At 37.3% G+C, this 13,063-nt stretch overlaps 1 protein-coding gene across 1 annotated transcript; it reads right to left on the bottom strand.

The window, feature by feature from the left end:
* Nucleotides 1-1,167: 1,167 nt before the first annotated feature.
* LOC142338374 (putative transporter svop-1) lies at nucleotides 1,168-11,394 on the bottom strand. Its single transcript, XM_075388098.1, has 2 exons — nucleotides 10,859-11,394; nucleotides 1,168-2,515 (listed from the first exon to the last, which is right to left on the bottom strand). Exons 1-2 carry the CDS (start codon nucleotides 11,331-11,333, stop codon nucleotides 1,407-1,409), a joined length of 1,584 nt encoding a protein of 527 aa, XP_075244213.1. The 5' UTR covers nucleotides 11,334-11,394; the 3' UTR covers nucleotides 1,168-1,406.
* Nucleotides 11,395-13,063: the final 1,669 nt, after the last annotated feature.

A 13,063-nucleotide genomic window follows, 5' to 3' on the forward strand; every position in this document is an offset into this window, starting at 1 on the left:
TTTGACGTTTTTTCGGCTTTTTTGACGCTTTTATCGGCCATTTTTGACGTTTTTTCGATCAGTTTTGACGTTTTTTCGGCTATTTTTGACGTTTCTTTCGGCTATTTTTGACCTTTTTTTGGCCATTTTTGACGTTTTTTCGGCTTTTTTGACGTTTTTATCGGCCATTTTTGACGTTTTTTCGATCAGTTTTGACCTTTTTTTCGGCCATTTTTGACGTTTTTTCGGCTATTTTTGACGTTTTTTCGGTTATTTTTGACGTTTTTTCGGTTATTTTTGACGTTTTTTCAGTTATTTTTGACGTTTTTTTTCGGCCATTTTTGACGTTTTTTTCGGCCATTTGAGACTGGATTAAGACTTGGCAAGTCTTGGCCAAGACTTGGATTAAGATTTGGCAAGTCTTGGCCCAGACTTGGATTAAGACTTGGCAAGTCTTGGCCAAGACTTGGATTAAGACTTGGCAAGTCTTGGCCAAGACTTGGATTAAGACTTGCCAAGCCTTGGCCAAGACTTGGATTAAGACTTGCCAAGTCTTGGTCAAGACTTGGATTAAGACTTGCCAAGTCTTGGCCAAGTCTGACAAGTCTTAAATGTGTTATGATCATAGCTCTGAATCAGTACTGATACCTAGACTTGCAATTAGACTTGCCCAGTACTGATATTGACTTGGCGTTAAGTACGGGATATAAATTCAAAATAAAAACTAACATTCTGTTTATTTATTCGTCTTTTACGTGAATATGTGCATGTCCGGACAAAACGGTCCCAGACAAAACAGTGCCAGACAAAACAGTCCCAGACAAAACAGTCCCAGACAAAAAAGTCCCAGACAAAACAGTCCCAAATTGCAAAATTTTCCCAGTCAAATTAGTCCCAGACAAAACAGTACCAGACAAAATAGTCCCAAATAAAATGTACCTAATGCCATTATACCCAATGTACTTTGAAATGTTCGTTCAATAATCCGACAACAAATTAGCAGTCGCTATTACCCTATGTTTTAACATACTTAATGGCCATGGCCATGCCTTAGCGGCCCGTGGGACTTGATATGAAACTATCACAACCGAACATGGGATTAAATTATCCGCCTGTTAAATCATACGTGTGAGAGCTATTATAATGGCCTTGGGACTATTTTGTCTGGGACTGTTTTTCTGGGAATATTTTGCTATTTGGGACTGTTTTGTCCGGGACTGTTTTGTCTGGGACTGTTTTGTCCGTTCACCGAATATGTGTGCCAATACACTTGATACATATTATATACAAACCTTACTTGTACCACATAAACACACGATGCTGTTTGCTATGCAGCCATATTTTGGATCTAGTGATATACAGCGAAAAGAAATACAAATTGGGGGAGGGTACAATCAACGATGAGAGTCAAAAATATACAAAATGCATCAACTGCTCTGCTTGTCATCGGGTTTCTCCTCATTGGTGACATTCATCATTTCAATTTGGTCTGTTTTAAGCGGCTCTTTCTCCCAAAAATCTTTGCTTAAATCGAAGGGAAGCGAGATGAACGCTAGAATTCCAATGAGCGTGAATACAAAGCAAATTGTAGTTACATAATGAATCGATGTCTTCGACAATAACTGGACTAATAGAGGGAAAATTGGCACCAGAACAGTTATGAAACCACCACCGAGCCCAAATATAGTTCCCTGGACTTCTGCGGGTACTTTTAGTTTGAGCTGTGCGTAACGAGATGTAGTAAGAATGACGTTGATATTAATCCTGACAACAGCCAAAATTGATACCGCTGCAAGTACTCGTGGGCAAAAGTACATAGCAAGAATTAGGATACAGTTAATGGAAAAGAATATGAGACCCTGTATTTTGAGAGCGATATTTAATTTGAGAATAGGGTAGGTGATAGCGATAGATATGACGATGCAAATTTGAGTGAAACATAACTTTGTATAGTCGTCTTTCGTAAGGTTGTACGCTTGAGTAGTAACGCCATTGCAGTATTCGCCAACATTTTCACCATTAATATACAAAAGCTCCGTGATGAAAAAACTGAGGCCATCGGTTATCATTTTCACATTCATTATTATCAACATAAGTGGTAACCATACTTTAAGAAAAGCCCAGTTCTTCATGGTAGCGCGGAATACGGTCCATTGACGTTCCTTGTCAAATTTTTTCTCAAAAGATTTGCGCAAAGTTAAGTTAATGTCATCAGGTATGAAAGAATTGTTCATTCGAGCTATTTTGTTCAACACTTTGAAAGCTTCCTCCTTTTTGCCTTTGGATAATAGAAACTGTGGTGTTTCGTCCAGTAAAAAGGGGGCTAGTAATAAAACAATAATCATAGGCAGAGACATCGCAATGAGATAACACTGCCAAGGAATGGAAAGGTCTGTCAACAGAAACGTTCCTGCAATTATTGCCAACAGTTCTCCCGTGGACACTCCGAACACTTGCATTCCCAGTAAGGGTCCCAAGTAAGCTTGATTTTTGGGAAGACATTCATTCAAGGATAGCAAGCCAGCTGTTAAAGTTCCTAAATCAAATCAAACTTAACATTTTTCTACCATTTCCTCGACTGTACTTTTTACAGTACTTTAACAGTACTTTAATAGTGTAATTAAAAGCTTATATTGAAACAAACTTGCAAGTCTGTTTACATAGGACGGTTTAAAAAGAAGGAAAAATGCTAATCAGTAACCTCGTTCCCGATCTTGACAAATTTGAACAATTGAAAGATATTGATATAAATCAGTTCGTAATTTACTTGTGTTTCTATAAGCTGTAAAACTGTTATTTAAAAATTCTTATCAGAAATTGACCTGTTCAGATTCAAATCTTGTAATTTTTTTAAAGAGAAACAATCTAGCCTCTTAAAAATTGCCAGTAAACTGATTATAAATTGAACGTAAAATTAGCTTGCAAGTAAATTGTTCTTTAATGCAACTTACCTGCAATCAATCTCAAATTTCGTTGTTCTATATTATCGTCATCTAATCACACACTTGAATTTTATAGTAGTTTTTTTTAAAAGGATGATTTACAATTAACTTGGTTACCGTGATTAGGTTTATAAAACAGCAGATCACCAGTTTAATATATCAATTTTCAACAGTTCATTTCAGTTTTCCAGATATGATCTATATGTTTCTTTTCTACCCACTTTGGTCAGGTAAGAATAGAAACTCATAATTAATTAAACTTAATTAATCGTGTTTTCATTTGGAATAGTAAAACCCACACAATCGGGTTGTCATTTAGGATAGTGGAAACAACACTATTTGATTTGCAATTGGGATACTGAAATCCGCACAGTCGAAAGTCATGAGACAACAAGGACGCTTCTATTGCTTGCAGCTGGCTCACAGTTCTGCGTTTCTTGCTATCAAAATTATTGCGTTTCCTCGCATTAGTGTGACTGAAACAGATTGCGAAAGCCTGCTGAAAGCAACTGATAAACCAGCTGAGTACAAACTTCTGTTGTCAGTGAGCAGAGCTATTCGTTTCAATGTCTTTCTGACCAATTCAGAGAGTCCTCCAAATGATTCAAAAGCCATGGGAACAAATTGAACACCTATGTTGGCACATTGTTGGGAATATTGCTCCAACTTCCTATCTTCCGCAGCTCTCAGAGCAAAACCAGACTTCCTCGCCGCATTTGAAATAATATTGGGTTGCAGTGGGGAGGTAATGGTTATATCCAGAGCTGCCGGTTGCCCAGCAGACCAACAACGTAAATACACATCTCCAGGTCGAGAAATCGTTTCTGGTATGAGGTTTTTCTCCCCGCAAACTGGTGACAGGTTGGCAGCGCTGCAAGCGGAAAAAATTTTGTCCCTTAAGCGGTCGTGTCGCGAAATCATATCGTCCCGCCCATGACATGCAACAGCATGATCACCGAGTGTATCCAAAGATCCTGTTTTACAATAGGGACACTTCATTTCTTTTTCATATATGGGAGCGCCAATTCTGTACTTCACAGCTGCACGAAACAGATGGAGGCCGAGAGCCGGTATGGGAGCTGCCGATAACCATGCTTCTGTTTGAGGCAGAGAGAGTGACAATAAACGAGCTTTTTCTCTTTCGGACGTTTGATTTTCAATTAATTTATTGAGAGCAACTTCGTCGAAAGCTTCCTGTATTTTGCTTTGAGTAAGCTGCGATATTGACAAACCATTTATTTCATCAATCATTTTGGTAAGAGTATCAATCTCAAATACCTGCAATTCAACAAGAGGAGCATGCCAAAAACTATTTACAGACAGCTATGATTATAGCTGATAGGGCATAATAATTTTTGCTGAATTTTTCAAAGTTTTCTGCTTGGACTTACTTTGTATCATTCTAATCGTCCGATGAGGAATTTTATTTCAAACTACAATCAGAGTTTTTAAATGTTTTATACGTGAAAATCTACATACCTCGAGTTTGCAGGTAAATTCTAGGTAACGTATTCTAGGTAAATTGCACGTATCATGTTTCTGCTGGTAATTTTGCAGGTAATGTTCCCTGCAATTTTACTTACCAGCAAACGTTGCAGGTAAATTTGCCTAGACATTTTTGTGTGGGCACAGAGAGTGTAGGCATATGCTGCGCGGTACCTGGTGGTATAATATTGTTAACTTAACTTAAATACATACACTGGTACATATACTCGACTATCTGTAAGGGTGTTACAGTATCTGCTAAATGTATTATATAATCCCTGTCTTTATAGATTGGTAACATTCAGCTTTATAGAACAAACGAAGTGGTCATGCTCAGTCTGGTAATTAAACGTGAGCAATAGTTTAACTCTTAATAGTTTTGTTGAACGAAAGCAGTCGAGAGTGAGGTGGCCAGTTGAGCGTCCACTGTATGTACAATCGCAGTTAGCCGCACCATCTAGTAGCACATATTTTCCCTGAGTATAATTCCCGCATGTTGGTAGTAGTCAATGAAGAAAACACACTGTTCTGGGTATATTGAACCTTATCGTGAAAAGTCCACTTCAGCACCTAATCCATGGGAGAAATGCAGTACCCAACTGAAGTTAGCGATAACTGCCAATCAGAATATCCGACTCGAAAATTTGTTAGTCGCGAGAAGGTCCACACTGGTATACCCGACGCAGACATCGGTCGAAGGAGCTGTACTCGAGGCATCGGCTACTATGGAAAGAGAAGGACTGACACCAGTAGCCCAGCCAAATTTAAAATGGGAATACGAGTGCCAACTCATCAATCATGTAAGGATCCTTTGTTGAGACAAACCATGTGATAATTATCTTTCTCTCAATGAGGAAAAAAAAGACAATCGAATGCATGCCAGACATCATCCGCATTAATATGTAGAGACATTGACGACCAAGGAAATATGGGATCTATTTGAGGTTGTGTTTATTCGAATATACTATATTACGTACAATCGATATACACTTCTAACACGTCGACAGAAGAAGGAAAAAAGGTCAGAACAATTTTACTTAGAGTGGAAAAAAACTTGCTGAATACTGCCAATTAAACGAATTGGACAGCGAGCTGATTTGAAATCGACTCGTTGCTACCACGAGAGACTCAAAAATTCAAAAAAAATTACTACGTGAAACAGATGAACCAGTATAAGGCTTTAGAGATAGCAATCGCAATTAGGTTAGAATCACGCAATCTATCGTCTCTACGGAGTGACGAGGCTTCACTAATTTCATTCGTCGGACGGGGCAACACGTTTTTAAACAACAAATTTGGGGCTCTTTCAAAACAGAACGTAGTGAACGTAGTCATAATTGGAACAATCAGTCGACAAATAAATGTAGAAACTGTTGATTCAAATGATCACCGGACCATAAAACTAAAAGACCAACAATTGGAGAAAGTTGTAGAAGTTATGGAGCGAAAAATCATTATGCAAGGGTACGCAGGGGTAAGAAAATATGAAGTTTGTCAATAAGGACAGTGAACAAGGTAGAAAAGGAGACAACTGAAGTAGATGCTGAAGGCGAGAAGAATAAAGTTGATTTTGATCATTATTTGTTATACGATTCAAGTTCTGATGAAGACTATACTACGCATATGTGGTAGGTCAAGAAGAATAAACTAACTCTCCAATCAAGAACCTGGGAACACTCTCTTGTGATACTTATTTATTATTATTATTTATTATTATTATAATTCAAGGAACGGATGGATTGGGTGGAGAGTAGAACTCACTGTTCTTCCGGACTGGCTCAAAGCCTTATTAAGCAGGGAAATATTTTCAAAAACTATATATGATATTACTTCAAGCATTGAGTTCATCCGACTCAGAAGACAGAGAATCAAAAGAGACTTACTAAACGGTACAAGCATATCGGACAATAGTTATTTTTGGCAACAATAAATTTCCAGAGTTGGTAATTAGAATGAGAAAGTCGATATCGCATATTATCCGATCAAACATCAAAAGAACTAACAAGCAATGCATCAACTTGGTTGCAGGGTTCCAACACACCAAACGGACGTCGAGAGTGTACTTCAGAAATTGATGAAGGAGGGGAATTTTGAATGTGTAAAGTACTGTTGTGAACAAGAGTTCATATCCCGAAAATACTTACATTTAAGCGTTGCAAATCAATAAAACTGGCTCTATATTCTAAAGCTTTGAATCAGGCTATTCTTAAAAACAAGTATTAAAAGCCTCAAAGAATGCTTAATCGACACGGTTTCACAACAGATTACGGATCCAAACTCAGAGTGGCTAGCATGGTTCTCAACGGCCAATTTGAAGTTTGCGTATAGCCAAATCCTATTAAATCCTGACACTGTGAAGCATTGTAATTTTAACATAATTAGTGGAGAAGCTACGAGAACCTATAGATTCTTCGAAAGATTCTATGGACAAACCATATGCCTGCCGAATTTCAAATTGCGATGGACACGAGGTTAACTGGTTTGTCCAACACACATTTTTCAGTTAATCTGAAAAAGTGTCATTTCTCAAAGAGAAGATCACATGACGGTGTTCCGACAAATTATAGAATGAAATTAAATCCACAGGTGGCAAAACCTCAGCCATCAGGGAATTAAACCGACCAACGACCATTAAAAATTTGAAGTCAGAAGTCACCTCTTAGAAATGTACTTCATTTAAAAGTTTACTCCCAATTCAGCAAAACTATCGCTTCATTGCTCGATTTATTCTAAAGTAAGAACTCTTTTCATTGGACGGAAGCACACCAAAGAACATTACAACACATAAAAGCAGCATCATAAATAAAAAAAATGACACACTACAATCCAAATCTTCCAACAAGCGGCAAGAGTGATGCATCGAAGAGCTTGAGTGAAGAGCTTTTGAGCTTCATCAGAGTAAGAGCAAGAATCCGGATGGAAAGCTAATGCCTATGCATCAAGTTTACTAAATCAAGCAGAACAAAAGTGTAGCATAAACTAACTGGAATTATTATGTGTGGTGGGGGCAGTAGAACATTTCACACATTATCTATACGCGAAGCATTTTACGGTAAAAATGGACAACCGAGCCGTGTTATCAATTCCAAAAGAGAATGGATCCAAAATACACCAGAGCCGATTGACTAGATAGACAGACGGGTTCCCATTTGATCTTATAATACAAAAAAAATCAGGAAGTAGAGTTCACTTCTCAACTACCTATGAAGAAACCAAGACAGAGAGGTATTGCAGATCTCGAATTTCTTTGAAGAGTTCGTGCTAGCTAAAAATTCTGCGTTGTGTGTTTCAATAACTCTGCTAGCTGACTGAAGTCAGAAGCGCATCAACAGAAGAAGACGACCTAGAAATTATAAATTTAAAATAATGATTCGTTAGAATACACACAAAGAAAACACCGACCTAAAAAGCACGCACTAAAATATCAACCTAAAAACACGCACTAATCAAAGTGATGAATTCAAAAATTAAATATCACAAGTAAGAGGGTTCATCAAACACTTCTTTGTGAAATTGAAGGAACCATCAGATAATTGTGACCCGGGTAGTGATGAGGACATATTAATTAGAGATTTGTTCATAGCTGAAACACAGAACAAAAATTTCGAAAAATTCAAAAAAGGCTAATCAAAGAAACTGTTGAGCCTGGTCAAGCTCTGAGATTAGCTATTAACAAGGTGTTCGGGACTCGAAATCAACTACAAAATTACTCATAGTGAATAGTGAATCTGGACAAGGGTCTGGCCGACGGTCTAGACAACGCTCTGGCCAAAATTCCGTTCGGTCTGGCCAACGGTATGGGCAACGGTCTGGCCAATGGTCTGGACAACAGTCTGGCACAGGGTCTATTTGGTGTCGCCCACGGTCTGGACAATGGTCTGACCGATTGTCTGGACAACGGACTGGCCTAGGTTCTGTTCGGTCGGGCCAATGGCATGGACCACGGTCTGACAACGAAGAAGTTGAGAATGCAATAACTTACTGAAGATTCTTTTACTGCTATCCTCAGACATGATTATTGCTTTTATCAGTTACCACGTAATAAAACCTATGCAATACACTTAGACTAAGATTGACAATATGAAGACAAAGAAATAGAACCTGGCGAAGCATTCATATTTCTTAAATGTGAAAAACAGCTTCCAGTTGAGGCTGAAAAAAGCATCCCTTTAAGATACTTCAAGAGAGCAGGGGAAGAAAAAACACAACTTCATGTGTTTGCTGCTGGATCCCCAGACACAATTTTGGAACTGTGTGAACAGGCTGTTCTACGTTTCCAGTCGAAAGAACAATTAGAGGACTTAGCTTTTGTTATTGTAAAATGAAGAATGGCTCACACGAGCCACTTTTCCATACCACGGTAGGAGGTGCAAGCAGCAGTCATGGAATTGAGGTTGAAGGACCAGACAGTCGAGGAAGTGGATATGGAGGTAAAAAGACGTAAAATTTTTGCTCAGATTCAAATTTAAATTTGTATTGGATATGCAGCCCCCATCGTAAACAGCAAGAGTTTGTGACCAATCGAATGGTTGCTATATTGGATACAACTGTTGTCTCATAGAACAAAAAATTGAGAGGTATCAACATTAATGCCGATATTGGCACCAGAGCAATCTACATTTAGACAAAAAAGTGATTGGCTCACTCAGTCGACAGGTTGAAACAACCAGACAGGGAGGAGAGGAAGCAGGTGAACCTGATCTCTGCCCATTACCCAATGGGAATGAATCAACAATTTTATTGGGCTAGTGATTACGATGACATAGGTACAGCTAGAATTCAGAAAACACCCACTGACAACAATCATAGAAAACAAGGGAAAAAGCAATTGCAGTCATCTTTAATTAGCTGCGCGAGGACTAGTTTGCTGAACAAATAAAGTCCAAAATCTGAAGAAACTGCAAAATCCATCCAAAATCCAAAAAGCTAAAAAAATCTTTCAATTTACCCTCTTCCCTGAAGTTGCAAAATTTTATCGAGCCCAAAGCATCAAAACGCCTAAGTCAATTGGATTTCAACCAAAGCATCCATGATTGCAAAAATAGAAACAACATGCAGTTGAATTTTTCTTCTTAGCACAAGAACAAATTTTGTTGTAGACTTTGAAGGAAACATTGTTCAGAAAAACTGTGGATCGTTGGCGACAGAAGAGCCGCAACATCAATCAAGAAAAAGTATGCACAGATGACGACAGCAGCACTATTGGCAGATTTACCAGAAGACTGGTTAGATGCTTCGACAGCCTTCACAAATGTTGGAGGGGACTGCTTTGGCCCATTGATTGCCTTTGAAAAGTGTTAGTTCTGTTCTAACAATCTGACGTACCGTGCGTACTAACTCGCAAACCTTGACCGGTAAATTAGTCATTCTTATATTATGTCGCTGCTTTTCATCGGTATTATTGATGAGCACAAAGTAATTTAATTTTTGAGAATAGAGAATCAACTTTGATTTTCTAAATATTTTCTGCTGAACAACAAACTTCCAGAGCAATTAAAAATTAAAGAAGTGCAGAGTCAGTTTCACCTGCTGGCTTCAACCTAGTCTAGCATACATAAATTTAAAGCTTTATTAAGCAATTGAAGGTTTAGTCCAAACGTTAAGTCCGAAATTCTCCGAAAATTTATTAAATCGGAGTTTGAAATTATTTGCCCTAAATAATTGCTAAGACAGATTTCTAGAGCTGGAAATAGGGGATCTTACAGTTTCGAGTTATTAACTAAAACTCAATCAAAGAAAACTTGAAAATGTTTTGCTATTCTAGGAGAAACATATAGTTCAATAGCGAAACCGAACCATTATTACTGGAACTAATTGAGTGTCAGGTAATGCAACGGTAATCTACAGTATAGCTGATAATGAAGTTATCAGAAGTTAACAGCAAAACCGTAATATCTCGACACATTTTCAGCCGGTGAAACGATGTGGTCTGTGTAAAGCTTCTCTTGTCTTTGATAAGAAAGCAGCCGTTACAATTCCCATAGAAAGACCAATATATCAGTTGAAAAACTGTTTTATTTTATCTTGGTTTTATAAATGACACTCACAGAGTTGTTATACAGAACCAAGATTTATTCAAATAAATTTAGAGCCCAGCGAAAAGGAAGTCTCTGTACTAGATTTTTCTGTTTTGACGTATGAGATTATGTAAGAAATATCATTTATAATCTGGGTTTTTGTAACACAAGACATTTCAATCAGAGCGATTTTATTAGCTGCTTTATTGTGGGAGTTTGGACATCTCCTCTAACAGACTATATGCCAACTTTTTGAAGTTGAACTCCCGAAATGAGTTTTAGGAAAAAATAATAAGCACCCTCAAAGCGTCATCTGAGGCATTTTTCACAAATTAAAAAAAAAAAACATTTTAATTTAAGGATCCACACCAAACCCTGGGGACTATGCCATTGATGTGGGCAGCATCGTAGACTGGAGCAACTCAACCTATTTACCTTTCGACGATGCAACCAAGAATCTCATCAAAGTGATCCAAACAAGGTTTTCCCAAACACATGTCATCAAGTTCCAGAAAAGCATCAACGCGTTAGCAAGAATCAGGGACTTCTTCCGTCCAATCCGGTCGCAAAGCCAGCCAAAAATAGCAGGGGAGAAAATGAGTCCTGTGAATGATACAGCACTTAAAATAGACTCCTGAGTGGGTGTCAATTGCAACTCAATATACAGTCTAGAGGACCAAACTGCCTGTAACCGGATCGTAGAAGCCCCTCCAAGGAAAGAGCAACCAACAATAAACAGCCAAATGATCTGGTACTTCCCAAATCCTATTTCTGTTATCACCTCACTGGGTGAATATTCAGTTTGAGGATTGAAATCTGCCCAGGGTTGTATATTGTCGCTAACCGATGATTGGCTTTCCTCTTTTTCGCTGAGGAGATATTGTTTCTCTGGTTGTTTCTCTGACACCATGATTGAGAGTCGTTTTTATGCTTTCAATGTATGAACTGATTTTCTATTCAAATTAACTGATTTGAGCTACTTCGCTGCAGAATCTAACTTGATCACAATAAAGTAAATTTTTAAGTAAGTAACATAGTTATACTCTTTGTGGGCTGCACCTTTCTATATCAATAGCTTACAGTAAGTCTAACAGTTTTCATCACAAAATGAAAAGGTCCTCGAAGTAAGCAGCAAGCAAATGCCATAAAATGCAGAAGTCAAAACTAACTGCAGAGTAGAAAATAGGCAGAACTAGTTCGTAGCATACAGTAGGTCTAATAATTTTTATCACAAAAAAGAAAAAGTCCTCGAAATAAGCAATAAACAAAAGCCATAAACTGCATAATTCAAAAATAACCGCAGAGTGAAAAAAATAAGCACAAATAGTTAGTCGCTTAGAGTAGGTTTACGAGTTTTCTCGCAAAATGAACAGGTCCTTTAATAAGCAAATGCCTTAAACTGTACAGTTAAAAACTAACTGCAGAGTCAAAAAATAATCAGATTTAGATCGCACGAGACAAAGTTCAAGAGTTATATGATTGAGTCAGATATTATTTTTATAAAAGAACAAGGAGGCTCGGTAATGTGCGTTTTCAAATACGGTTCCGAACCCGCTCATCCTCAATTTTGGTATAATTGTCTACCAAATGAGGAAAATAGAAAACCCCCAAATATTCAATTATTTTTCAAAAAAGTGGTCTATGAGCAAAAGATAGCCTCCAAAGCAAATAACTCAGATGAGTTAAAATTTGCGCACTAAAATGATAAGATCTGTCATTATAAAAAAACGTGTCAGGACGAACAGCCAAATCAATCAACAACAACAAACATGAAATATATCCAAAATTTTATGTTCATTTAAAAAAAACTAATAACAAAGTAAAAATGGCATCAGATAGAACTCAAAATAAACAAAAAAAGTACTGCACTAGAAAAGAATTGGGATCAGGATAATAAGTCCATGATAGTGTTCGGTAACAACTAAACAAAAAGGAACAAAAACATTAAATTTAAAAAATTAGCTTAAACTTTTTAAAAACGATTAGTTTCAAGGTAATGCAAATCATTAGGAATTAACTGAAAACATCCCAAAGTTTTATGATTATCTAAACTTTCCATTATTCAATTTTCTTTGCGGTTACAACAAGAACAAACAGACAGCAAACAGAAATTCAAATAAAACTAGCCAGAAAACGCTATCGAAGCCGTCAAGTCATATTTAGCCCCTCAAAAAAGTTTGGTTGCGCTTTCGTCGAACACCAATAATTTGGTATGTGAACTCTCATTAATAGGACGAATAAACAAATAGATGAATAACAAGAAGGGCAAGTTTAGTAATGCTTTTGAAAGCCATAAGCTACAAAATAAGACAATTAAATGGATTGGTTTGTTCGTCCGAAAGAAGCCCAGAAGAACTGTGATTATCCAAAACAAAAACATGTCTTACGCCTACAAAAGAACACCAAATATGTCGAAAATCAAAAAAATTTATTTTAATTTTTTGAGAAAAACCCCTTTTTCGAAACCAGTGAAGTCACAACGAATATTTAAAAAAAATTCGCCTTTGTGACACCAATCTCTTGTGACACCTTCCCTTGATACCAAATTTGTCATATATGACCTATAATTAACGAGACTAGGTAACCAATAGACAATAAAAGGAACAAAATTTTGAATTTAGCAAGTGCCTTTTTTATTTT

Source organism: Convolutriloba macropyga, chromosome 4 (genome assembly GCF_964194025.1).
Source record: "Convolutriloba macropyga chromosome 4, txConMacr16.3, whole genome shotgun sequence".
NCBI classification, from domain to species: Eukaryota; Metazoa; Xenacoelomorpha; order Acoela; family Convolutidae; genus Convolutriloba; species Convolutriloba macropyga.